Source organism: Oryx dammah, unplaced genomic scaffold (assembly GCF_014754425.2).
Source record: "Oryx dammah isolate SB20612 unplaced genomic scaffold, SCBI_Odam_1.1 HiC_scaffold_5, whole genome shotgun sequence".
NCBI classification, from domain to species: Eukaryota; Metazoa; Chordata; class Mammalia; order Artiodactyla; family Bovidae; genus Oryx; species Oryx dammah.
This window is the reverse complement of record NW_024070189.1, coordinates 48,723,397-48,750,078: the sequence shown is the minus strand read 5'-3', so window position 1 is coordinate 48,750,078 and position 26,682 is coordinate 48,723,397. Positions and strand designations below refer to the sequence as shown.

Sequence of the window (26,682 nt, the reverse complement as noted above, 5' to 3'; positions counted from 1 at the left end):
TGGTTTTACCTGTTTATGGTTTAGTTTTTTTGTTTTTAAATAATCTTAAAACTACTTTTCATTCATAAAGGGCAGAAAAGTAAAATACTAATTACTGAGTTGAAAAAGAATTAAATACATAACAGACCAGAAGATGTAATGAGATAATAGATAGTTATCAAATGAGTGATACAGTAAGTGATTTTCTCAAAAACCTTCAGGGCTTGTGTGCTGTTTGCACGTGAAAGTCTGCATTTCTTACCTGGCATACCGAGGCCCCACAATACCTTTGCCCCTGAGTACCTTTGCCGCTTTCTCTCTCACTGATCTTCCATATGCACCTGGTGGTTTAAACATATCATACTAATTTTTCATTCTTTCCCTCCAACCCCAGAACTATTGCTGTTTGTGTTTTCTTCTCCATCATCCATTTTCCAAGTCTTCATTCTTTCATTTCTGACCCAGACTTCAGAGCCCAGTAGGTACGTTGTTCCCTTGAAGCCTTGCTAAACTGTTCATCTCTTGCAGATTTCTTCCCTGCTTAGGTGCTCTGATCATAGTAGTTGGCAGCTTCGAGTGTATTTAACAGTGAGGTGTCTAATATACAGTTAGAGAATATACAGTTAGAGTCTAAAGTACAGTAGAGCAAAGCATGAATATGGAACCATTATGCTTCAGAGGGAGACTTTACCAATCTCTGAAGACTATTGCCTTCCAAAAAGGCATTTCAATTTCACAAATTGCAAAACTGTCTTATATACACTATTGGTTAAAATATGCTATAATTACTAACCAAAAAGTAGACATTGTTTCTCTTATATCTGCAAAATTCCAAAAAGAAGTTGGCCGACTGCTGTCAGGCGTACATGGAAGGGATGTCCCTCCCTTTTAGTCCAGTGCTCTTTGTTGTTGTTCATTCGCTCAGTTGTGTCTGACTCCGTGCGACCCCATGGTCTGCAGCACCCAGGCTTGCCTGTCCTTCACTGTCTCCTGGAGTTTGCTCAAATTGATGTCTGTTGAGTCTGTGTTGCCATCCAGCTATCTCATCCTCTGTTGCCTCCTCCTCCTCCTGCCCTCAGTCTTTCCCAGAATCGGTAATTCACACGGAAAACAGTGCCAGGACTGCTGTTTCATCACCAGGAAAAGAGAACTAAGTAGTCACAACTTCATGTGCCTGATCAAAGAAGGAAGTACAGAAATGTTCTTTCTGTGTTGCCTGAACTGCCATTATACTTTAATATATGAATGTGAAAATGTATTTTTCAAATATTTTGTTGGTTATTTTTCTCCAGTTCCTGTAAGATAATGTGAAAGGTTCAAGCGTTTTCCTTTTGAGCCTTTTTTATCCCTCACTCTCAAACATCAATGTTGATAAAGGGAGAGATTATCCTGGATGATACAGGAGAACTCTATTTTATTAAATTTCATAGAATATATAGTAGGTATTCCAACTTTTTAAAAATGGAGGTCTGGCTATCAACTATATTTCAAGGATAAACACTGTAACTTCTTAATTTTCATGAAGCAGTTGGTGAATACTATAATTAAGCAATAACAGGCTTGAGGGAATGAGAGGATTTTTGTGCAAAAAAAGGATACTTGAAAAATGTGTTCCACAGTAGGTATTTCCACCTGAAAATAAATACTGCTTTGCATACTACCTTTTCTGTGTTTCAGTTATTTATTTAGCAAATATTTTCATTTCATTGTTTTGGAAAGCATACACTTGGACACAGTAGGGGATACAGAGATGAACCAGAATGGAACTTGCTCTTAAGGAGCTTAATTCATACAGAGGTCATACATACAATTTAGTTTAAGATAATTTTTAATGTAGTTTTTTTGGGGGGGCGGTTAAAATAGGCTTGAAAAAAGGGAAAAAAGTAGTTTTGTGAAGGATTCTAGAGGGTGACTAGGATCAGTAAAAGACTATAGATAGTTTTTGGATTCAAACTGATGGCTAAGTCAGTTCCACTTCTAGGACTGCTTGTGAGTGAATACCTATTTTAGCTCCACCTCAGTTTTTGAGAGCTGGAGATGGGAAAGGACCACGGCCATGGCTATAGAGAAAGGAGAGCTGGACACAAGTTTGTTGGTGTCAGTGCTAGGTCATTCTGGGTAGCAGGTGGGTGCAACTGGGATCTGTAGGGTACCTGAATTTCAAAGTGTTTAGAGATAAGTGAGGTTAAAGAAAACTAATTCATGACATGGATAGTAACATGCTCAAAAAAAGAGCTATTCTTAGAGTCTTAAAATCTGGATTTTATTATCTGGTTAAGTTACTTACAAGCTATATGAATTACTGTATGTCATTTCACTTTATTATAATCTGTATCTTTATATTTAAAGTGGGTTTCTTATAGACAGCATATAATTGGGTCTTTTTAAATCTTATCTGGCAATCTATTTAATTGGTATGTCTAGACTGTTCACACTTAATGTGATTTTTTTATATGTTTGAATTAAATTCTACCATCTTACTAGCTATTTTCAATGTGTTCTGTCTGTTTTGGGTCTCATTTTTCATTTGGGTTAACTGAGAATTTTTTACAATTCTATGTTATCTCCACAAGTAGCTTATTATTTATATCTTAAAAAATCTAATGGTTACCCTTGAGTTTACAGTATGCATCTTCCTTCATAGTATTGTACTACTTCATATATAGTACAAGATCTTAGAATTCTTAATTCTGCCTACTGTAATTTGTACTCTTATGCTTTTTATTTTGCATATACTGTAAACAAAATGCATTTCTATTTTTGCTTTAGGCAGTTATCTTTTAAAGCAATTAAAGAGTTTTAATTAAAAATAAATTTTATTTTCATTTGTTCCATTTTCTAGACTTTATTTCTTTGTTGTGTATTGTGCACACCTGAGTTTTTGTCTGGTGTATGTGTGTGTAGTAGCAGTAGTAGTGCTGGTCTGCTGGCAATAAATTCTCTTCATGTTTGTCTGAGAAAGTTTTTATTTCTTCTTCATCCTTCAAAAAATGTTTTTTTCTGGGTTAGCAGTTATATTTCTGTGATAAAAGTATCACTGCATCTTCTGGCTTATATGGTTTCCAAAAAGAAGTCTGCTATAATTCATATCTTTGTTCCTATATTTAGCGTGTTTTTTTTCCCCCCTTCCTTTGGCTGTCTTCAGAATTTTATCTTTATCTTTATTTTCAGCAATTTGAATACTATCTCTGTAGGTGTGTGGTGCTGTGTTGTTTGGTTTCGTTTTATATTTGTCCTTCTTAGTATCCTCTGACATTCTTGGATCTGTAGTTTGGTGTCTGTCATTAATTTTGGAAGATTCTTGACTATTATGTCTTCAAATATTCCTTCTACCCACTAAATTCCCCTTTTGAGATTCTAGTTATGCATAAATTTGGTTATTTAATATACCCCACCACTCTTGAAGGGGCTTCCCTGGTGGCTCAGAGGTTAAAGCGTCTGCCTGCAACGTGGGAGATCTGGGTTCGATCCCTGAGTCGGGAAGATCCCCTGGAGAAGGAAATGGCAACCCACTCCAGTATTCTTGCCTGGAGAATCCCATGGACAGAGGAGCCTGGTGGGCTACAGTCCACAGGGTTGCAAAGAGTTGGACATGACTGAGTGACTTCACTCACTCACCACTCTTGAATGTTCTCTTATTGTTTTTGATTTTTTTAAAATTCTGTTTTTCTCTGTTTTAGTTTGGGTAATTTCTATCAACCTATCTTCAATTTCATCAGTTCTTTCTTTGGCTTTGTCAGGTCTGATGGTCCTGTCAGAGGCATTCATTATCTCTGTTACTGTATTTCATCTCAGTTCTTCGTATTTCATCTCAGTTCTTCCTTACAGTTTCCTCACTCTGCCGCACTTCTAGTATTAATTTTTACCTTTTCCTTTCCAGCTAGCTGTCATATAGGGCAAGATTTGGATTTTATTAGTTTTTCTTATGCCTCTTTTGCATACCTTAGGTTTGGAAAAGCCTTTTGACCCAGAAATCACTAAGAGCTATTCCAAAACAGAATGACATAAGGAATGCACTCAAGCAAGCTTGGCCTGAATGTAGAAAGTGAGAAGAAAGTTATGGACCAGTTGCATTGAGGAATGAAGAGCTGCTGTATGTTTTCATCAATCTGATTGACTTGCTCAGGGTAAGTAGTCATCTAAATCTGTTCTTTTCTTGCTTATTTAACAAGACCATCAATGTAACTGTTATTTTACTCTTGTTCAGTGGGATGACCAGCTATAGTCCTTTTATCCTAAACAAAATTAATGTGGGTTGCTTTTACAAATACTATGTTCTTGAATGGGTCATGGGTCCTGGATTATGGCGTCTTGGCAATATTAGGCTTATGGAACCTCACAAGGGCCTATCTTTTTGTCAGTTCTGAAATGGAAAACTCCCTGAGTCCTTTATTTAATATTATTTTACCTCTTATTGGCCACACTCATAAATTTATTTATTCATTTATTCTTTCCTTCATTCAAACATTTTGTAAGGCTGCTCTCTCACAGTTACTGTACATTGTTGATGATTACAAAGATGAACAAGATATCTTTTCCCCCAGGAGCTGGGGAGACTCTTCCTTAATATAAGAATGTGGTTAGTAATGTAATGCAGCTGTGAAGTGCCAGTTGATTAAGATTCATTTGGGCTGAGGAAGATTGGTCAGTGCTTTGAAGAAGAGAAAGAATTTTTAACTGGATTTTTTAAATGGTTAGGATCTTGATAGGCAAGAGTTGGATGGCCATTCTAAGCTAAGCAAACAGCTAACACAAAGACACTGATTTGTGAAGTATTTGCCAGTTGACACTCTGTTCCTCTGAAGGCTTGTTTCTTTTTCCTTCTCTTTTACTACAAGACTTATTTTTTGTTGTTGTTGTCGTCCCTCCTCTCTGTTTACTTGTTTCTACCTTTTTTGTTTTCCTATAGTTTTTAGTGACAGGTCGTATGGCACTGGTTTTGTGCTTTAGGACCCAGAGGTGCAGGGTCACCTGGATCGCCCTCCAAGGTGACATGTTGGGCACCATCATTCCTCCACTTAGCTTATGTTTCAGAGTGTGTACTTGGAATAGTAAAGCAGATCTGTCTTTGCATGTTTATAGATCCTGCACACAGGACAGATGTGACTCTATACTAAAACAAAGTAGAATGAATAGACCAAAACCTTTCAGAGCATGTATCAGACACTTGCCCCATCAGTCCACCCCATGCTGGTGGTTTGTTTCCTTCAACAGTCCCTTATCAACTTGACTCTCTTCTTTTCTACCAAACTAGAATATGTTGTTCAAAGATCCAAAGGCATCCTGTCCTTTTTTTTTTTTTTTTTTAATTTCCCAGAACATTTAAGTTTACTCTGTCACTCACATTTCCTTTCTGTTTATTTTCAACAGCTAGTAGGTTATTTTAAAAGGGCCTCACCTCTTAAAAAAGCCAGTCATCTTTCTTGTTTCAGGGACTTTTGCAGGTAAGGTAGATGTCAAGGTCTGAGACCAGAACCTCTTTTGCACAATTCCTCAGAGTAAAAAACCTGAAAGTAAGATAGTTAGTAGCAGGTAGAAAGGAGGAGACAGGCTACCCTGATACTGTTTCTGAAGGGAAAAACTGCATAAGGTGCCAGCAGAGGTGGAGAAGAATCCTTGATAGTTTATACTTTTGGGAAGCCCTGTACTCCATAAATTGTTGGCTTTAACTTGGTTGTTTACGGTCTGATTCTTTTTTCCTGAGTCAAGACAAATGAGGCTCAACTAAGGAACGTGAACAAAAGATACCTACCCCCAAACTGAACTCCTCTTAACTCTCAGGCATGACAAGTAGGACTCTTAAAATATGTGAGTACTGAGAATTACATAATAAGTTAACCCCGCTGTTTTCTCTGGGATAGGAGGCTGAAACATCTGTCTCCAGAAATGTCTTTGAAAAATGAAGAGCAAAATGACCTTTCACCCAAGGACTCAGTTAAAGGAAATGACCAGTACAGAGCTCCATCTGGGATCCACCTGGAGCATGAAGAGGAATCACATAATGACTTCTGGCAGTTTGAGTCCAGTAATCTTTTTAGACACCCTAGGATCCATTTGGAGCCTCAAGAGAAATCAGATAATAACTTCAAGAAGTTTGTTATCAAAAAACTAGAGAAGAGTTGCCGGTGCAGTTCAACCAAAGCCAAAAATACCATTTTTGGTTTCCTTCCTGTTTTGCAGTGGCTCCCAAAATATGATCTGAAGAAAAACATTTTAGGAGATGTGATGTCTGGCTTGATTGTGGGCATCTTATTGGTGCCCCAGTCCATTGCTTATTCTCTCTTGGCTGGCCAAGAACCTATCTATGGTCTGTACACATCTTTTTTTGCCAGCCTCATTTATTTCATTTTGGGCACCTCCCGTCACATCTCTGTGGGCATTTTTGGAATACTGTGCCTTATGATTGGTGAAGTAGTTGACCGAGAACTATACATAGCTGGCTATGACACTGTCCATGCCGCTTCAAACGAGAGCTCATTAGTAAACCCGATGGCAAACAAGACGTGTGACCGAAGCTGCTATGCGATTGTAGTTGGCAGCACTGTAACCTTTGTGGCTGGAGTTTATCAGGTAAGAAACGATGGAACAAGTGAGTCTTTCTGGCAAAGAAATCGCTATATGTGAAGTCTTAGTTCTGTCAGGGATCTTAGCAGTCATAATAACTAAAGCTATCATTTATTGAGTGCACAGGATTTGGAAGAGGTAGTGCCAAAATTTAAACACTGGTTTGACTCTGCAAGCAAGATAAGGCTGCTTCTGTTTTCTCAACTTCAGCCTGCCTTTTAACTAGTGGATGTCAGCCAGCCAGAATTTGATTATTTGGTTATAAAAATTTAGACCTGAAAGGGACCTCAGACCACCTAGTTCAACTTCTTAATTTTATATATCAAGAACTATCAGATTTGCTTGAAGTTACTTGTGGTTGGTTATTGGCAGAGTCAGCACTAACAGGCAAGAAGGTGACTGGGGGTTGGGAGAGGAAGAGTGCAAGTTTTTTAAACTGTAGGTGACTTCCCTCTTTCTTTTAGAATTGCTGCTTTAGTCAGTGACTCTCACTAAAGTTTGTAGTTTTCTTGAACTATTGGGGAGGAAACAAGTTGGGGACCTCTATTTCATACTGTCAGCCAGGAGAAGGATTAGAAATGAAGTTCTTGGGTCTCCACAGAATCCACTGATCTGCCATTATCATCATGCCTGTGCCTTTTGGCATTCAGGAGTCAGTGCCGGCATTAACCCTCTTCTCTGTTAAAGACATGTAGAACCAATATGGGACGCAGAAGAGTAGCTTACTCTATTAGGTGCCTGGGTAGGATGGGGAGGGAGAAGAGGCTGTTGAACAGAAGAGTTGTGTCCTCAGAGTTCATTTTTGCTTTTTCATTAGTATGGCTCACCAAGAATGAGAAAGGGTACAATAGAATTTTGAGGAAGAATTAATTGGGACGAGGAAAAAGAAATAAAATATTATATATTTGAGGATGTAGAATTAACATGGAAGGCAGTATGGCATAACCACATATACACAGGCTGAAAATCATTTCTCAGTTTGAAGTTAGATTAAAAAGTTGTATAATCATTTTTAAAGTGTGATTCCATTTTAATGTGAATCTAGTTTTTTGTTTTATCAGTAAAAACTTTACTTTTACATTAATGATACTTGATTTAAAGAAAAATAAATGTTTTTTAAGTTAGAATTTTTCCAGTTTGTATCTTTATGATTTCTTATAGATCCTTGGGAGACTTTTTCTTTTTCAAAGCAATCTGAACATTATTCAAGTTTAAGAAACATTGAACAAGAAAGTAGGAATCCTGACTTCTTGTCTGGGCTAGTTAGTAGTAACACTGTGACCTTGGGCAACTTGTTCAGGCCTCTGAGTGTCAGTAAAATGAGCCCTCTCTTTGTAAAATGAGAGAATTGATAAATAATTGTGTTTTTGTTTCTAGCTGTGACATTCTGTGGTGCTCAGGTAGAGTGTCTCCACACAAAGAAATACTAGGGGAACATAGGATTTATAAGGTCTTTTCCATTGATATTTAGCACTTGTATATCCTTTCTTTCAGGTAGCGATGGGCTTCTTTCAAGTGGGCTTTGTTTCAGTCTACCTCTCCGATGCCTTGCTGGGTGGATTTGTCACTGGTGCCTCCTTCACTATTCTTACATCTCAAGTCAAGTACCTCCTTGGACTCAGCCTTCCTCGGAGTGGTGGAGTGGGATCACTCATCACTACTTGGATACATATCTTCAGAAACATCCGTAAGACCAATATCTGTGATCTCATCACCAGCCTTTTGTGCCTTTTGGTTCTTTTGCCAACCAAAGAACTCAATGAGCGCTTCAAGTCCAAGCTTAAGGCACCGATTCCTGTTGAACTTTTTGTTGTTGTGGCAGCCACATTAGCCTCTCATTTTGGAAAACTGAAAGAGAAATATGGCACCAGTATTGCTGGGCATATTCCCACTGGGTTTATGCCACCCAAAGCACCTGACTGGAACTTAATTCCTAGAGTGGCTGTAGATGCAATAGCTATTGCTATCATTGGGTTTGCTATCACTGTATCACTTTCTGAGATGTTTGCCAAGAAACATGGCTACACAGTCAAAGCTAATCAGGAAATGTATGCTATCGGCTTTTGCAATATCATCCCTTCCTTCTTCCACAGCTTCACTACTAGCGCAGCTCTTGCAAAGACACTGGTGAAGGAATCCACAGGCTGTCAAACTCAGGTTTCTGGTGTGATGACAGCTCTGGTTCTTTTGTTGGTCCTCTTGGTCATAGCTCCTTTGTTCTTCTCCCTGCAGAAAAGTGTCCTTGGTGTTATCACTATTGTAAATCTCCGGGGAGCCCTATGTAAATTTAAGGATCTGCCCCAGATGTGGAGGATTAGCAGAATGGACACAGTTATCTGGTTTGTTACTATGCTGTCCTCGGCACTGATCAGTACTGAGATAGGCCTGCTTACTGGGGTTTGCTTTTCTATGTTTTGTGTTATCCTCCGTACTCAGAAGCCAAAGGCTTCATTGCTTGGCTTGGTGGAAGATTCTGAAGTCTTTGAGTCCATGTCTGCCTACAAGAACCTTCAGGCCAAGTCAGGCATCAAGATTTTCCGCTTTGTGGCCCCTCTCTACTATGTAAACAAAGAATATTTTAAATCTGTCTTATACAAAAAAACTCTCAACCCAGTCTTAGTAAAAGCAGCTAAGAGGAAGGCAGCAAAGAAAAAGATCAAAAGGGAAACAGTAACACTCAGTGGAATCCAGGACGAAGTTTCAGTGCAACTTTCCCATGATCCCTTAGAGTTCCATACAATAGTGATTGACTGTAGTGCAATACAGTTTTTAGATACAGCCGGGATCCATACACTGAAAGAAGTTCGCAGAGATTATGAAGCTATTGGCATCCAGGTTCTGCTGGCTCAGTGCAATCCCTCTGTGAGGGACTCCCTGGCCCGGGGAGAGTACTGCAAAAAGGATGAAGAAAACCTTCTCTTTTATAGTGTATATGAAGCCATGACTTTTGCAGAAGACTCTCAGAATCAAAAAGAGAGATATGTTCCCAATGGTCCAAGTTTTTCCAGTGATTGATTGAGAAGGTAGATGGAAGGAAGAATCTCATCTAGCCAATAGGTTAAAATTTCAAGCGTGTAGCATTTTATACTGTGGAACTGGAAATTGCTGCACACAAGAAATTTTAACCTTTTGGCTAGGCAGAATTCTTCCTTTGAAGTTGGTGGCCTTTGTAAATACACAAATGCAGCAGAGCTTTTAGTTAGGCAGAATCAAAAACAGAAAATGTGGTTTTAAGTTTTCTCTCAAATATGAGATATTCTTGGAATTAAATATCTGTTGAACTGTAAAGCAGCCCCAAACCTAATTACCATCCTGTTTTAGGAGATATGCATCTGAACTTTTATTTCTTTAGGAGGTAAAGGGGTAAAGCTGGCATGTACATAAGAGGTGCTGGAGCTTGTTGGCATGGCTCTTTGGAGAGAGAGGAGAACGGAAGTAGGGAAAGAATGTATGTCTTCTCTTGTAACAGCAAGTCAAGAAGCTTCTGGAGTGCAGGGTAGTAACTAGACAAGCTTGTTCTCACTTGAGCTTCTCTATCCCCCGTCTTTGCTCTCCAGATGGCAGTCAGATCTCTGGCTTTTTACAGGAAAGTATCGTTCCTCTCTGGCACAGTCTTATCAGGAGTCTGATGGCAGAGCAGATTTGTGAAACCCTAGCAGCCAGTCCTACATTATACAGAACGCTGGTGGTGTGATACATTTGATGTTTTTAGTCAGCCTTTTTGTTTAGGGTAAGTAGGTGAGAAAAGAGCTCTTCGTGCCAGTCAACATAGTGAGAATCCTCCCTGTCTCTTCTGTGATTCCTGTCTGTCCTTGTTTCTGAGTATTAATCTGCCATTAAGCTCTGTTTTAACTTTCATGTAGTGTGTTTCCCATGGAATCTTCTAAACCGCTATGTCTGATTGCTAGTGATTGTCACAGTGCTGACTTAGCAATTTCGTGTAGCTTTTTAAGTGACCTTGAGCAAACTGTTCCGGACAGATTGCAAAAAAGGAATGATTGACAACTTCCTTTAAAAATTTGTTTATTTAGTAGTGAATTTTTCTTTCCTTCCCATGTTTAGCAAGTCAGCTGGGAATTGACAGTCTTTCTCATATTTGAGAAGCTACTATTCATTTTTACTCTGTAAGAAAAAAATCATTGTGACCAATGGAGAAAAATGCACAGAAGTGACAGAATGCTTCCAAAAGAACATCAGTAATTGTAGATGTTTTAGTGAAAACAAAGCTAATGCTTACCGCTGTGCACCCTGTTGATGTATAATAAATACTGATGACAGTGACCACTTTTCGCTTTATGGGCCACCTAAAACTATTGTGTAAAAGGATTTAGAAGCATCATATTCATACAACCCAGGTTCTGGGGATGTACTATTTATCATACCTGGTCACTAGTTGTGGTACAGAAATATTTCCTTTGGAAAAGTATGTCCAACCTTGAAAGCTTATAGTTCTGTATCTGGACCTTTATGGGTAAGGGAAAAAAACAGATTTTCCAAATTTAGGATTAGGAGACTGGTTTATATGAGACTGAAACATTTAGCACACCATTTTAAACAAACAAGATAAAAACTACAAAAGTGCAAAATCATTTTTAACCCATTCCTACATTCTAAACAATGTGTTTATGAGAAACAAACCCTATGTATAACACATCTACTGAAGTGGGAGACTTAAACATCTTTCTTGTTGGCTCCATAAACTGCAAGTGTTGATTTTCTGATAGAACTCTGCCCATCAGTTTACATGAAAAACGCCTTTCTATCATTAAAACAAAGCAGTTTCTCAGGAGCTAGATTTCTCTCTTTGAGGTGATTGACATCATGATTAAATGTAATAGTGTCCTTAGAGTTTTGACATCCTTTTAGAACTTAAGTCTTGAATTGCAGAAATGTTAACTGCTGTTTGTATTTGTGTCTCTTTTGTTTATTGTTTGTAGCAAATATTTGCTCTGTCTTTCTAGTCTTAGACGAAAAGGAATAGTAAAATCAAAGTATCTTGGTTGTCATTTGTTTTCAACCTGGTCTTGTACCTCACCCGAGCCAAGTTTGAATCCAGATCATGGTAAATACCTAATGCCATGTGACAGAGTAATGAGTACATGTTCAATATGACTTTATAATTTAGCAAACGTTACCATGGGGGAATTAAAAAAGAAAAGAGTCCAAAGAATTTAGAAAATCTCTTAAAAGAACAGAATAACAGGCTTTGACCTTTACCTCCCATTTCTGCCCAAAATGTAGATATAAACAATTCTGGAACTTTATGCAATTAGCATATTCTTGAATCTGTTCTGGTTTGCTTTTCTCCTACCTACCCAACCGAATAAGAGATTCTACTTTTGGAAGCCATTTGTAAAAATACTGAAGAGACACTAGAATTTAAATCTTACCTTGTCTGCTTGGATTGAAATCTGCCTGTACTTTCATGTTAAGATTTTTTGATTGCTGGTATTTAAAGGAATCAAGCCTGTAACCAAAGCCAAAGGAATCTGCTTTCTTGCTCAAAGGTTTGGTTGATTTAGTTGATGAGGTGATATTTTACACACTTTATTAACACAAAAATGTCTTGCTTACTCTGAACTTTAGAGTCTAACTGACGCATATTTGTATTGCTTATTGATGAATGTACAAAATTCTGAATATCTTAAAATGGTAATTTAATTGAAATATATGTACACTCTTGATGGTTAAAACTCATACAACCAGAGGGGTAGAGTTCACCTAGAGTCAAAGGGTACCATTCAACAGAGAGGTGAAGGGAATAGACTATTAAAAAGATGATCTCTAACCAAGCAAGGGAGATGAGGGCCTCAGATGAATAGGATTCAACCCCTGGTTAGCTTCATACATGACTGTCCATAAGTAGGGAGACCAGGATTAAGAGCCACAGGTTAGTTTGAGAGCAGACTCAGAACTGGATTCTGCTTCTAGAAGGGGAGTGCACAGATTCGCCAAAGTGAAAGAGCTGGTAGCCAAGGTTGAGGCCAAAGCCGGGGTTGACCTACTGTAGATACTCTAGATTGAGTGACTGTAGCCTCTGATATCAGTAAAACTGAAAGATGTCTAACTTTTTTAAGGAGCAAAGGAAAACAAAATTTGGATAAACTGAAATAGCTTTTAAACATCAGTAGACACTGAAGCCAAAATTTACTGGTAAATTTATAGCATGGTAAATGGTGATCTTTAAACTGTGTCAATATATTAGATGAGTTCATCAGACTACTCTAATACTCATGACCACATTTTAACAAGAAAAATAATTCTCTGCAGGGGTATTCTGTTGGTAATTTGTCACTTAAGAACATGTGTGGTGTTAGCCCTGAGCTTAATATAAAACTGAGAATAGGGTTGTAGTGAATTTTTGGGGAACTTAAACCTAGAAGTTATAACGATAAATTCAAGCTTTGTGTTCCATATTCACGTTCTTGTTTTCCTGTATGTATTCCTATAGATGAGCCATAACATCAATGTAGACAGTACCTCAAATACATCCTGAGGACCTATGCAGGAGTTTAGGGCGCAGGCCAGGTGCTGGGACTTAAATACTAAATCCAGTAGGTGGGCTATATGCTAACTCTTCTAGTAACACATGGCAGCACTTGGAGGTGCTTTATGGAGGGCCTAAGCTGAACCTGGACTGATGTCTGAGTGGCAGGCAGGCAACTGAGGCAAACAAGGACACCCCTGTTCTGCTCAAGGGATGATTGCACAGTGACAAGGTAAGAATCCAATCGATAGGATTCAGACTTTTCTGTTCTTTGATGTTTCTCTTTTTTTCCTCTACTGTTTTATCTGTTCTAGTAATGCCTTATTTGAAACTGTGCTTTAAGAACTGCAGAAAGGAAGAAATTAGATCTAGAAAGCTTTTAGGCTATGAACTAATTAGGCTTTTTTTTTCTTGTGGTATAAAGATTTTAGAAATCATGAATGGAATCATTCAAGTGCTAATAACAAGAATGAAAATTATGCAGTAGGCCAAAATAATATACCAACTAGTTTATTATCATAGCCTATTATCATTATTAAAGTAAAATAGTTTTGAAATACTATATACAATTTTAGGTTTTTTAAAAATATGTTAGTTAACTTTAAAATGGAGAATTTAAACATAGAAGTGAGGGAAATTTATTTCTATAAGGTAATTTTTATCTTGACAAGGACTATTTTTTAAACAAGTGTTTTGCACCTGAAATTTTAAAGTAAACATGTTAATACAGTTAGGAAAGTAAAATAAGCATTATACCAAATAGTAGACTTTTTTATGATGTATATTTTTTTCCTAGTCATGTAAAATAGGAAGGAGATATTGAATTATGGAAACTGGAATAATGAAGGACACTAGATGCCTACATTGGAGCCACCACACTTATAAATCTACATTGGAACTTTGAATAACCTTTCTTGGACTTGAATTATGACTCTGAAATTGGCCAAATAATTGTAATCTTACTAAAAATACCAATGACAGAATTTCTAACAAAGGGTTTTTACGAGGCAAACAGACAAGCATCCTTAGGCACAAAGGATCTCTAACTGCAGTTTAAAGAAACTTATTTTAGGAAAGTTTTCTTCCCACACCCCAACCCTCATCCCTAAAAAATTACTTGGAGTGAAACTGCTCTTGCCTTTTCAATTCAAATCAGTTGGGAGTTACTGTTTGAGTTCTGATGCTGCCATGATTCATCAAATTAATGTGAACAAACCAATCTATATAAAAAGCTACCTTTTTTGGTCTCCTTTTCAGTTTTGTATACAAATCAAGACAATATTAGGATTAGAGCCGAATGAACTTAAATTCTCAGTCTTGTCTATTCACTAAAACAGTATACTGCTTTTTTTTTCCAGTTTATTCAAGGCTAATGACTTTGGGGAATGTGTTTTATACCATGTATGTATATCTGTTTAAACAAAACAAGTGCGCTAATGTTACTCCACATAAATTATGCTTAATCCTCCATGGATTGAGGATGAGTTATTGATGGATTACAGCCTATTTCAAGAGAGGGGCGGGGGATTGGTTAATAGCAGCTCCTTTTCTTCTGGGATCTGTTTGTGATGATTATTAATAAGATCCTGTATGTGTTGAGATCTAGAGGTGTCATTTCATTTGTCTGCTAATAAATTGTTATGCTAATAAAATATTACTGTGTATAAATTATTCAAGTGCAAGAGGGAAGTGTTTCTAACTAAGCACATTTAGGTCACCAGTGAATTTTAAAATACCATTTCTTTACATTGGAGTGTGATTTAGTCATTCATTTTTCCCACCAGACAAAAGTATTTGTCCTTGCAGAAAATCTTAAAGCCTATAAAAGCCTAGTTCTTTCCTTTTTGCTTTGGGGTCCTGAGTCCCCTTTGGGGACTCAAGTTTTCTATCAGTGAAGTAGGGTAAGAGGACTGGATTGCTCAACGAGTCTGCCAGTTCTTATGTTGCATGACTCCTGATCGTTACTGTGTTGAAATCAGAAAACTCAAATCTGGCTTATGTTTTACTCCTGTCCTAACACTGAATTTTGAAGCACATTTTCCTCATCAGATTGCAGCTAACACCTTATACCAACTAAGTGAGAGAAGTGGGAGTGCAGTTCCTAACTGGAGCACATACCACTTTGTAAGGACAAATCTGTACCACCATCCCCTCCCCATACCTGCTGAGAGCCTCTTGGAATGTGCCCCCTTGTCTGCCTCTCAACTGTGGAGAAGAAGTAGGAGTGTGTGTATGGGGTTAAGGACAGTTTTCAGTCTTCCTTTGGCAGTGCTTTGGTAGCCCTGGGCATTCTGCTCCTAAGCTCGTACCTACCCCACAGGGTGAAGGAGTGTGCCCTCACTCCGTCTGCATGCGGCATCTAGGACCCAGAGCCCCTGCAGTGCCTCACACTCAGTCTCTAGCATCTCCTCTAACCAGCTTGGAGGGCTCTGCTGTCCTATCGGTCCTTTCAGTGCTTGTGTCCTTGGCCTTGTGTCTCCTCATATAGCACTACTGCTTAAAGTCTGAATTTCCAGATCCATTGTAACTGATTCAAGGATGGCTCTTCTTGGAGAAATGCCACATGTGCATGTATACACAGACAATTGATTATAGCAAAAGGCTGGTTCATGGACCCTCATATCATAAACACCTTGCATTGTAAGCTCTCCCCAGATGACGGTATCCACATTTATGGCTTTAATCCCCTTATTATACGTATGCTAATGCCAGCCAAACATAATTTCCAGCCTGACATTTCTAAACACTAACCAGCATGTATGTCTGTGTATAAATCTCCACAGCTGTTCCTGGACAGTTCAACCTGGATCCCACAGGCATCTCATAAGCAATATATCTCCAAGCACCTCCTGTTTAACCTTTCTTGATTATGGCATGAGCTAGCTACTCAAGCCAGAATCCTGGGAAATTCTAGAACATTCCTCTTCATCTCTCACACCTAAGCCATCTACCTGACAAGAGTCTTTGAAGTCCAACACCTCTTCCTTGCCCTCAATGTGTATCATTTCTCTTTGGGATGATGTCACAGCCTAACTAGTTTACCTTATCTCTGCAGCTCAGCCTCTACATTAGTTCTCAGTTTCTACAAAAATGAAGTTTGACACTTATAAGTGGTTCTCCAGTATTTTTAGGGTAAGTTCAGAATTAATGCTTTAGCCAAGAGGACCTTAAAAACTATGTTCTTGTTTGCATCTCCAGTCACTTGTCCTACCACACATCCTTTGCTTGACATCCCTCCCTCTAACCTTCAGTTGAGTTCAGTTCAGTCACTCAGTCGTGCGACTCTTTGCGACCCCATGAATCACAGCACGCCAGGCCTCCCTGTTCATCACCATCTCCCAGAGTTCACTCAGACCCACGTCCATCGAGTCCGTGATGCCATCCAGCCATCTCATCCTCTGTCGTCCCCTTCTCCTCCTGTTCCCAATCCCTCCCAGCATCAGAGTCTTTTCCAATGAGTCAACTCTTCGCATGAGGTGGCCAAAGTACTGGAGTTTCAGCTTTAGCATCATTCCTTCCAAAGAAATCCCAGGGCTGATCTCCTTCAGAATGGACTGGTTGGATCTCCTTGCAGTCCAAGGGACTCTCAAGAGTCTTCTCCAACACCACAGTTCAAAAGCATCAATTCTTCGGTGCTCAGCCTTCTTCACAGTCCAACTCTCACATCCATACATGACCACAGGAAAAACCATAGCCTTGACTAGACGGACCTTAACCTTAGCTGTTCCCAAATGGGCCATTTTTTTTTAATACTCGGGCCTTTTTATAGAAGGCTGTTCCTTCTGCTAGGGATTGCTTCCCAGCCCCATATACATAACTCCCTACTCTTTTCTTCAGACACTTCATATTAAATGTCCCTGGCTCTTAGCAACAATTCCTATTGAATTCCTCTTCTCATGCACGGGCTCCTTTGGGCTCTATCTCTGTACTTCTGTAAATTCTCTGATTATTCTCTAAAACGGCCTTTACAACTCTTTTATTATTTTCCCCCTCTCATTGATATCCTCTGCTTCCTGGACTGCTTGAAGGGAGGGTCATGAACTTAATTCAATCTCTGTGCCTCTCAGGTCAGCAGTGGGTATTTCATAAGGTGCAACATTTCAGTGATTATTGAAAGCATGGATATATTGATGGGTGACTATTTCTCTAACACTGGCTTATTTGCAGAGTCAATTATCTGCCCAGAGTCAATTATTTGGCATGTGGTTATCAATAGTTGAAGGGATAAGTGTGTACAACGGGGTGGATTGGGTAGTCTGAGGTACAGTTATTTCTTTTTAAAAAATAATTGTATTTATTTTTGGCTGTGGTGGGTCTTCTTTGCTGCAGATTGTTCTCTAGTTGTGGACACTGGGGGCTGCCCTAGTTGCAGCATGCAGGTGTCTCATTGCTGTGGCTTCTCTTGTCATGGAGCACGGGCTTTAGGACACACAGGCTTCTGTGGTTGCAGTGCAAGGGCTCTGCAGCACAGGCTCAGTAGCTGTGTGGCACATGGACTTAGTAGTAGCTCCTTGGCGTGTGGGATGTTCCTGGACCAGGGATCGAACCCGTGTCTTCTGCATTGGCAGGCAGATTCTTTACCACTGAGCTACCAGGGAAGCTCAAGCCATAGTATTTCTAAATCAGTTGCTTGAACAAGTCCCACATCCTGTGTCTCCTCTCCCTTTCCTCCTCTACTTTCTCAGTCTCTGCTATGTCAGAGAAATTCCAAGTGGCTATGTCAGAGAAATTCCAAGAAATTCCTAATTTCTTCAGTTGTCTGAACTGTCTCCCTCATGTAGCCCACCTCTGCCCTCTGGTGGCAGGAATATGCTCTGAGTGAGTGAGTGAAGTTGCTCATTTGTGTCACTCATTGTGACCCCATTGACTACAGCTCATGGAATTCTCCAGGCCAGAATACTGGAGTGGGTAGCCTTTTCCTTATCCAGGGGATCTTCCCAACTCTGGGATCGAACTCAGGTCTCCTGCATTGCGGGCAGATTCTTTACCAGCTGAGGCACAAGGGAAGCCCAGGAATACTAGAGTGGGTAGCCTATCCCTTCTCCAGAGGAACTTCCTGACCCAGGAATCCAACCAGGGTCTCCTGCATTGCAGGAAGATTCTCTACCAACTGAGCTACCCCTTGGTAGACCTCTACCACATCCCAATTCGAAGATAACTATCTATCCTTTGGTATTATGATATGTTGGAAAGATAAAATGATAAGTGAGACAATGTTTGACATAAATATGCAGTCAATAAGTCTTAGCTTTCTTCTTTTACACATCAATTTTTAAAATACTTATTTGGCTGCTTGAGGTCTTAGTTGCAGCATGTGAGATCTAGTTCCCCTATCAGGGACTGAACCCTGGCCCCCTACATTGGGAGCATGGAGTCTTAGCCACTGGACCACCAGGGAAGTCCCTTAGCTTTCTTCCTTTTTAATGAAAGAGCCCTTCATAGGAATAGGGCAAAGACAACTCATTGAGTTCTATCTATTGCTCAGGTTGGGTGGTTCTGGAACACCAAACCCCAAGATATTTTAGTGGTAAGGCAGGTCCTTGCCTCTAGATGGTTAGGTTCCAAATTGGGTGGATAGTAATGACAGTGTGTGTGTGTTTGCTCAGTTGTGTCCGACTCTTTGTGGCCCCGTGGACTGTAGCCTGCCAGGCTCTGTCCATGGAACTTTCCAGGCAGGAATACTGGAGCAGGTTGCGTCTCCTCCTCCAGGGGGTCTTCCCGACCCGAAGATGGAACCTGCATCTCCTGTGCCTCCTGGATTGGCAGGCGGGTTTTTTACCACTGCGCCACTTGGGAAGCAAGTGAGGACAACAGACAGCATTTACAGGTATGCTTTTTTATCCTCATGACAGGACAACTGAGGTAGGTCTGTAATCCCAGAATGGTGGCTTACAAAATGGATTGGTCAGGTGGGACAAAACTATATCCTCAATTGGGGTTGGAGGGAGCAGAAAGTCAGAGAGAAGCCAGAGAGGGCCTGATGAAGACAGCAGACCAAGGAGGGATAGCATCAACCTTTTTTAGTTTAAAACAGTGTCAAAACCCTCTAATCTGGGGACTTTACAGGTGGTCCAGTGCTTTAAACTGCGCTTTCACTGCAGGGGGTACAGGTTTGATCCCTGGTGAGGGAACTAAGATCCCACATTGCAGAAGGCAAAACAACAATAGCAACAACAACAAAACCCCCCAATATCCAAGAGGAGCAAAGTTTCACCTGACATAAACCAGACTGCAAAAGCTCTCCTGGATCTGATTTCCATCTGCTTGGATATAACTCATATGATATGTTAAATGAGTCAAGAATGTGAGATTTCTTTTTTTAAAGAGCACGTTTAAGCACATACTTACTGAATATTACTATATACAAAGCACTGAGACAAAGCCTTTCACACTAAAGTCTTATCTTACAGAAATGGAGATTCCTGCAGTGACTTTCTGTGCAAGGAAATAGGTTTAATTCTGTATTAGAATTCTTCATAGTCAAAGAATAGATTGTAACCTGGACTGGAATAATATTTGAATGATGATTCATGGAAAAAATTTGCAAGTCCTTTTGAAATAGATGGCAGCCCTATCTTATCTCCAAATCATTTTCTAGTAAGATCAGTGCTTCTTGCAGCTTTAAAAATAAGGTGGCTTTGACATTACTTGACATTAATTTATACACCAGTGTTTACTGATGTGCCTACTGATGTTTACTGATGTTCGCAGAACAGTGCTAGGCACCTTACGGTTACAAAGGCAGAGGTTCCTGCTCTCATGAAGCTTACAGTCTGGCTACTGTATGTTGACAAACATTTAAGTGATACTGACAAACATTTAAGAATGTTGACAAAACATTTAAGTGCTTAACTGAATGATAGAGACAGCAGTGCTGAGGAGTTGAGGGAGAGAAAGGTGGAACAGGCACTGGAGTCTTCAAGAAGGGCTAAAAGAAAGATGACTCTGGTTAGTGCTTGAAGAACATGTGAGGCCCAGCTTGGTAGAGAGCAGGGTGAGGCATTCAGGCAAAGGCACACTGGCAGACATGGCGTGGAGTGGAGACAACGGCCCACAGTGCGGGCCTCACACACTAAGCTGTGCTGACAACCAAGTGCAGATGCAGGTTGTAGTCAACTCCAGAGGGTGCTAGAACTCAGCTAAACAGTCTTCTGCTTTTGTAGGCCTTTGGGAACCACTACAGATAATTGGGGAGGGGAAAGAGTTCTAACATGTGCAAAATGGACTTCAGGAAGAAAGATGAGGGAATAAATTAGAAATTTCATGAGTAATCCTGACACATGATGAGAGCAATTAAGGTGCTGACAGTGAGACAGAACCACAGGACTTAGCCAGAAGACACTGTTTTCCTCTCCTATGTGTTAATAATTTAAAATATGTATAGTAACTTTAATTCAAATTATATTATTAGTTTGTTAAAAGGAAAAAATATCAATAATAAGGCTTTTTTTTTAAAAAACATCTATTTAAGCATCTGCTGTGTGTTTGTTCTTTTGTTCAACATGGAAGTGGTATTTTCTGTGACTGATCTGCTTTATACATCTGTTTCAATTAAGTAACTACAGGAAGAAAAATCACTAAATTGCTATGGATTTCTAAAATAGCCATAAAATTAACTTGTGGCAGGGAACCACAGTACAACAGTAACGGGTATTGCGTGTACCTTCTAAAAATGAACCTGACACTTATTAACTCATGACTAACAGATACTAGGGTTTCGGAGGATATTAAGCATGCCTTCTTATAGGAGGAAAACTTTTAATATAATTTTATTTTTTATTTTTAATTGGAGGATAGTTCCTTTACAGTGGTATATTTACTATAAATTTGATGATAAATTTATACAGTTTTAAATAACTTAACTTTGCTCTCACAGACTCTTTGAAGAACAAACGCAAATGAATAAGGGTGACTTATGGGCTTCCCTGGTAGTTCAGTGGTAAAGAATCCACCTGCCAGTGTGGGAGATGCAGATTTGATCCCTGACCTGGAAGGATCCCTTGGAGAAGGAAATGGCAACCCACTCCAGTATTCTTGCCTGGGAGACCCCACAGTCAGAGGAGCCTGGTAGGCTACAGTCCATGGGGTTGCAAAGAGTTGGACACGACTTAGTGACTGAACAACAACAGCAATGAAGTAATTGTAGTGAAGGCAAACAGTGTGCCCTTGTATTAATGACATGGTCCAGGCTGGGTTATCCACTGGTGTGCAGAGGACCACCATGGATTAGCTGAATAATCCAAACATTCTCACACAGGTCATCTGTCTTATAAATGTTCCTCACGCCTTGCCTGGATTTGAGAGGTACACTGGTATTACCATGCTTTCCAGGTTGTAGCATGTCTCCTCTTTCAGGCACTTTATTTCCCTATACTCTGGCACCCTACTGATACTAATCCTGAAGTACTAAAAGATGCTTTGATAGGCTAGATGGCTCTTGGTAATTATTTTGACATAGATGTGCCTCTACTGAATACTTGGTAGGGCATTCAGGAAAATAGCTAAGAAGGTTCTGGAGTTACTAGATTAACAGGAAGGAGTTACAGTTCTAGAGTAAGAACAGCTGATGCTTTTTTTTTGACAGTTAGTGATTGGGGGTATTTAGATGGCCAGTTAAAAAGGGAAGCAGTAGAACCCAGCAGGACCAGTGGTTCTCAAGCACGGACCTTGGACCACATCAGCATTGGCATCGCCTGGGAACTTGTTAGAAATGAAAACCTTTGGGTCCCAAATTCCATTCAAGAAAGCTTCCTGATTATTTCAGAAAACTGGAATGTTGTCATAATATTGCTCAAAATTTAAGTTCAATAGCCTAAAGAAATTTATTCTTGTAAACTACATCCTCTGAATTAAAAGAAGCAGTTAATTTCTATATTATTTTGTTTGGAGGAAATCTGTAATTTTGGAATCAACAAGAGTTTGCATCACTCGTCTCATTAAATATTCATCTATGCTATTTAGCTGTCCAAAAATGGCATCAGGAACACCTGCACAAGTGGAAAGGAACCGTTTAAGCTTCTGTGCACTTGAGATGGCCTCTGTGATGGTGATTTTTGGCTGCTGTGGCAAAGATGCCTCCCCCTTATCTTCACTTCTAGCTTCATCAGTACTTTTGCTGGCTCCCATGTCCTGGATGACCTCTGTGTCCAACAGCTCCTGAGAGATGATGAGGTCATCGTCTGCAGTGACAAAGTCTTGGAAATTCATTTGGGACACAGGTGGCAAGAGCCACCAAGTGCCACAACTTTTCAGTGGCAATACCTGGTTCACCGGTGGCTGCTTCTGTGTCAGAATCTGTCAGTTCCACAGGGACGATGCCTGCCTTCTGCCAGCATTCCACCACTGTGGGCCGCTTGGCTGACCACCATGCTGCAGCAATCATGCCATCAGCCTGCTTGATGTCCTTTTTCTTGATCCTCACTGCTGCTGAACTTGAGGAGGATCAGTTGTAAAGGTGGCTCCTGTACAGCACTTTCATGGTATGAATTATGCCAAGATTCAGTGGCTGCAGGATGGCAGTGCAGTTTGAGGGCAGATACCACACCTGAGTCCTTGCCAAGCATGGAAGAAGCATGCTGTGAGCAGAGCACTTGTCGAGGATCCAGTGTTCGCCTGCTTCATCCTGGCATCCACTTGCATCAGCCATTCATTAAACAGATCCTGTGTCATCCATGCCTGCTGGTTGGCTCAGTAGTCACAGGGGAGGGAATGGACATTCTTGAGGCAGTGTGGGTTGGCTGACCTACCAACAATCAATGGTCTCATTTTTTTCAGTTCCTAAAGCGCTGCAACAAAAGAGTGCTGTCAACCGCTGCCTCGCTTTCTTGTCCCCTCGACAATGGTCCCCTTTAGCAGCAAGTGTGTGCTGGGGAAGCAACTGGAAAAACATTCCTGTCTCATCAGCATTAAAGATATCATCTGGGCTGAAGTCAGCAACTAGTTTTATAATTTCCTCTGCATGCCACTTGTTCAGTTCAGTTCAGTTCAGTCGCTCAGTCACGTCCAACTCTTTGCGACCTCATGAATCGCAGCACTCCAGGCCTCCCTGTTCATCACCATCTCGTGGAGTTCACTCAGACTCACGTCCATCGAGTCTGTGATGCCATCCAGCCATCTCATCCTTGGTCGTCCCCTTCTCCTCCTGCCCCCAATCTCTCCCAGCATCAGAGTCTTTTCCAATGAGTCAACTCTTCGCATGAGGTGGCCAAAGTACTGGAGCTTCAGCTTTAGCATCACTCCTTCCAAAGAAATCCCAGGGTTGATCTCCTTCAGAATAGACTGGTTTGATCTCCATGCATTAATCTTTCACTATTCCCTCTACAGACTGCTTTCAAAGAAATTTCATGGCGATCCTGAAGTCTGTTCAGCCAGCCCACATTTGCTTGAAAATTGTCATAGCCAAGCATATTGGCCAAGTTTAGTGCTTTTTTCCGAATGACAGAACCAGTCACAAGAACATTTTTGGCATGGATTTCTTGAAACCAGGCAAAAACAGTCTTATCAATGTCATCATAAAAAGCACTCCTTATCCTTTTCTGCTGAAGTCCCATACATGCCTCCTGCATCTTTTCTTCAAATTTGGCATGATCCTTCAGTATTCTGGCCTAGAGCATTTCATGGACTATATAGTCCATGGGGTGTCAAAGAGTCAGACACGACTGAGTGACTTTCACTTTAAGAATGTAGACAGAGTAGAAGGAGTGATGCCAAATTCTTTTGCCACATTGCCTTTCCTCTTGCCTGAGTCTACAGCTTCCACAACTCTCATTTTCTCCTCCAGGGAGAATTGTGGATGCTTCTTTTTCCCCTTGTTTTCCATATCTGTAGAGTGAGGGTCAGGCCACAACTACCAAGGCTGTGTCCGTTCCTCCTCTTGGCTTGTTTTGCTGCAAGTGTGGAAAACCGAGAAGACAAAATGGAGTGCCTATCAGGAACCAAAGATAATGGATTCCCCCTAAAAGATGAGTTCAGATTTTTAAAAATCATATTAAAAAATGATAAGGCCAAAGTCAAGAGAAGATGGGATTCATGCTACTGACTTTTTGTAGAGATTACTTATACAGATTCATCATATTAATAGAATGTTTGAAATAGAAGAGATCTAGTCAAGTTTCCTCAAATTTTCTGAGCCTTCATAAAAATAATAACTGTGTCTGCTCTGTCTGCTATGAGACTGGACTGAAATAATAGATGATAAAAGTTCTGCAAATAGCAATGCATTATATAAATTCAAGGAATTATTATCAGGCTCATTTCATAGATGCAGAAACTGAGGCCCAGGGAAGGGGCCTACCCAAGTTCATATAGCTCAGATTTCTTGACTCAGATTAGTGCTATTACTGTCAATCTAAAGTCCTGCTTGAAATCCCACCACAGTGAAATCTTTATAGCTCTGTCATCATGGTTTGGAAGGATTTTTCACTGTGGGAAGATGTTTCTGGTAGCCACACATTCATTTAATAAATAATTACAGGTGCCTAGTGGTGAGGATACAGTGATGAACAACATTGTCAAGGTTCCTGCCCTTATGAAATATACAGTGTGATGTAGGGAGATAAACAATAATTGAACAGAAAAATTTGTTAATCTAGAGTGTGATATGTGCTATGAAGGAAATAATCCAGCAGCAGCAGTTTTGGTAACTGCCTGCGTAAACCTTTTATCATGAGAATCCTCTGAGAACAAGAGAAGCTGCTGTGAGAATTCTGCCACTACCTCCACGCGTGTCTATCCATTCATGACATCCTCTTTGTGCTAAGCACTATACTTGATGTCAGCCATACAAGGATGAATGCCACATAGTGCCTCCCACTGAGGACATTACTAGGGAAACAGGGAAGACAAAACTAGAGAGTGTATGGAGTACTTTAATAGAGGCTACAGTGTACTGTGGAAGAACAAAGTGGGATGATCAACAAAGAAGTGGGACAGAGATGGGCAGTGTACTTCTAAGAGGAAACAAGATTGATGTTGGGAGTTAAAGGAATTCATGAGATAGAAGGAACTATGTGTAAAGGCAATGAAGTACTGTAGAAAATAAAAAGGCATTGTCAGGGGGGAAAAGTGTCTTTGGAGAAGAAAACAAGGATCTTGGGATAGTAAGAGGCCTTTAGAGTTTCAGGGTTTTTTGTTTGTTTGTTTTTGGAATGACATGATCAGATTTGCACTTTAGAAAGTCTTTTGGTTGCAAGGTGGAGTACCTAATGGGTAAAGTACATTTTCCTAAGAGGTGGCCCTAAATCTGAAGATAAATGCAGGCTAGCCTAGTAGGCTATATATAGTTGGGATATGTTAATTTGAGTGCAACAAGAAGCTCCCGAAGGATTTTACGCAAAGAGAAAGATGACTGCTGTGTGAAGAATGTAATGGAAGGGTGTCAGAGAAAAAGGAGACTAGGAGGCTGTTGCAGGACCCCTGATGTGAGATAATGGTGGCTTGTTTTAGAGTAATAATGGAGATGGTAAGAAGTGGTCAGTTTGGGACAATGTTTTTTCAGATCTTCCTGATGGATTGGTGCAAGAGGAGTCAAGGATAACACCCAGATTTCTGGCTTGAGCACTTAGCAATCGAGTGAATGGTGATGCCATTTACAGAAATGAGTACCAATTATTGGTTCTTTGTAAACATAACTTGTTATTAATACTTTACATGCTTAATACAGCTCATATGTGATGGGACTGTAATTCAAACTCAAGGAGGCTCAGTACAAAGCTAGCATTCTGCATACTACAGAGTGCGATATAGCTTGTTCTGGGAACAATACCAGTACTGAGAAGAGATGTGGAAGGAGAATGACTCAGAACCAAATCAACACCTTGGAGGTCAAGTTTGAATTTTATTCTAAGTAAACAAGAGGACATTGGAAGGTCTTAAGCAGAGAGTGACCTGATCAGATTTACAGTACAAAAAGATATGTCTGCATGTTGTGTGGAGAATAGATTGTAAAGGGGAAAGAGAGGAGATTGGAAGAAACTCATCAGTTCAGGCAGGTGACTAGGAGAAAGCTGGTGACAGTGGTAGATGGAGAAAGGTGATAGTGGTATAAGGAGAAAATAAGCAAATCCGGGAGTTGGTGATGGACAGGAGGCCTGGCGTGCTGCAATTCACGGGGTCGCAGAGTCGGACGCGACTGAACTGAACTGAAGAGTGCAGGGACTTGTACAAATGTAGGACGATCTGTGACATCGGCAGGAAGGGACAATTCTTATTTGCTTGCACATGCCATTCAGTTCCATTTGAATCAGTCACAACCATTACTGTGCGTGGGACGGTGGGAGAGACGGATTGCGGGCAGATCACTGGGTGAGGAGGACGGCTTGATGACGCGCTAAGAAGTAACAAACCTATCCTGAACAAGCGGTGACAGAGCAGGAATGGGGTCATGCCTCGAACGCCGCGTTGGGGGATCGTGCTGAGGCTCCCCTGGCCCGACTTGGCCTTGACAGGCGAGGCGGGGCCTCGACCCCCGCCCTCGGCACAGCCCTGCCCCATTTACCTGAACGCCCTACGGCAACACCCGAAGGGCTGAGGGCGTCCAGCGCGGGCGGCCGTAGCTTCCTCCGCCTCCCGGAACCTCTAGCAGGAAGCAGTCCGTCCTCCTTAGCAGCCCCCTTCTGAGTTTCTAAGCAGTTTCTATGGGCCCGCCCCTGAGT

General features: G+C 40.5%; 1 protein-coding gene and 2 long non-coding RNA genes across 3 annotated transcripts; 2 read left to right on the top strand and 1 right to left on the bottom strand.

Moving 5' to 3' along the window:
- Positions 1–3,635: 3,635 nt before the first annotated feature.
- LOC120863421 lies at positions 3,636–26,682 on the bottom strand. The gene is made up of 2 exons (XR_005720987.1): positions 26,526–26,682; positions 3,636–8,769 (listed from the first exon to the last, which is right to left on the bottom strand). It is a non-coding gene; the product is annotated as an uncharacterized LOC120863421 (long non-coding RNA).
- On the top strand, positions 4,018–14,277 carry SLC26A2 (solute carrier family 26 member 2). Its single transcript, XM_040239596.1, has 3 exons — positions 4,018–4,106; positions 5,841–6,549; positions 8,038–14,277. The coding sequence occupies exons 2-3, from the start codon at positions 5,866–5,868 to the stop codon at positions 9,556–9,558; spliced, it is 2,205 nt and encodes a 734-aa protein (XP_040095530.1). The 5' UTR covers positions 4,018–4,106; positions 5,841–5,865; the 3' UTR covers positions 9,559–14,277.
- Positions 14,340–22,962, top strand: LOC120863422. The gene is made up of 2 exons (XR_005720988.1): positions 14,340–16,162; positions 21,992–22,962. It is a non-coding gene; the product is annotated as an uncharacterized LOC120863422 (long non-coding RNA).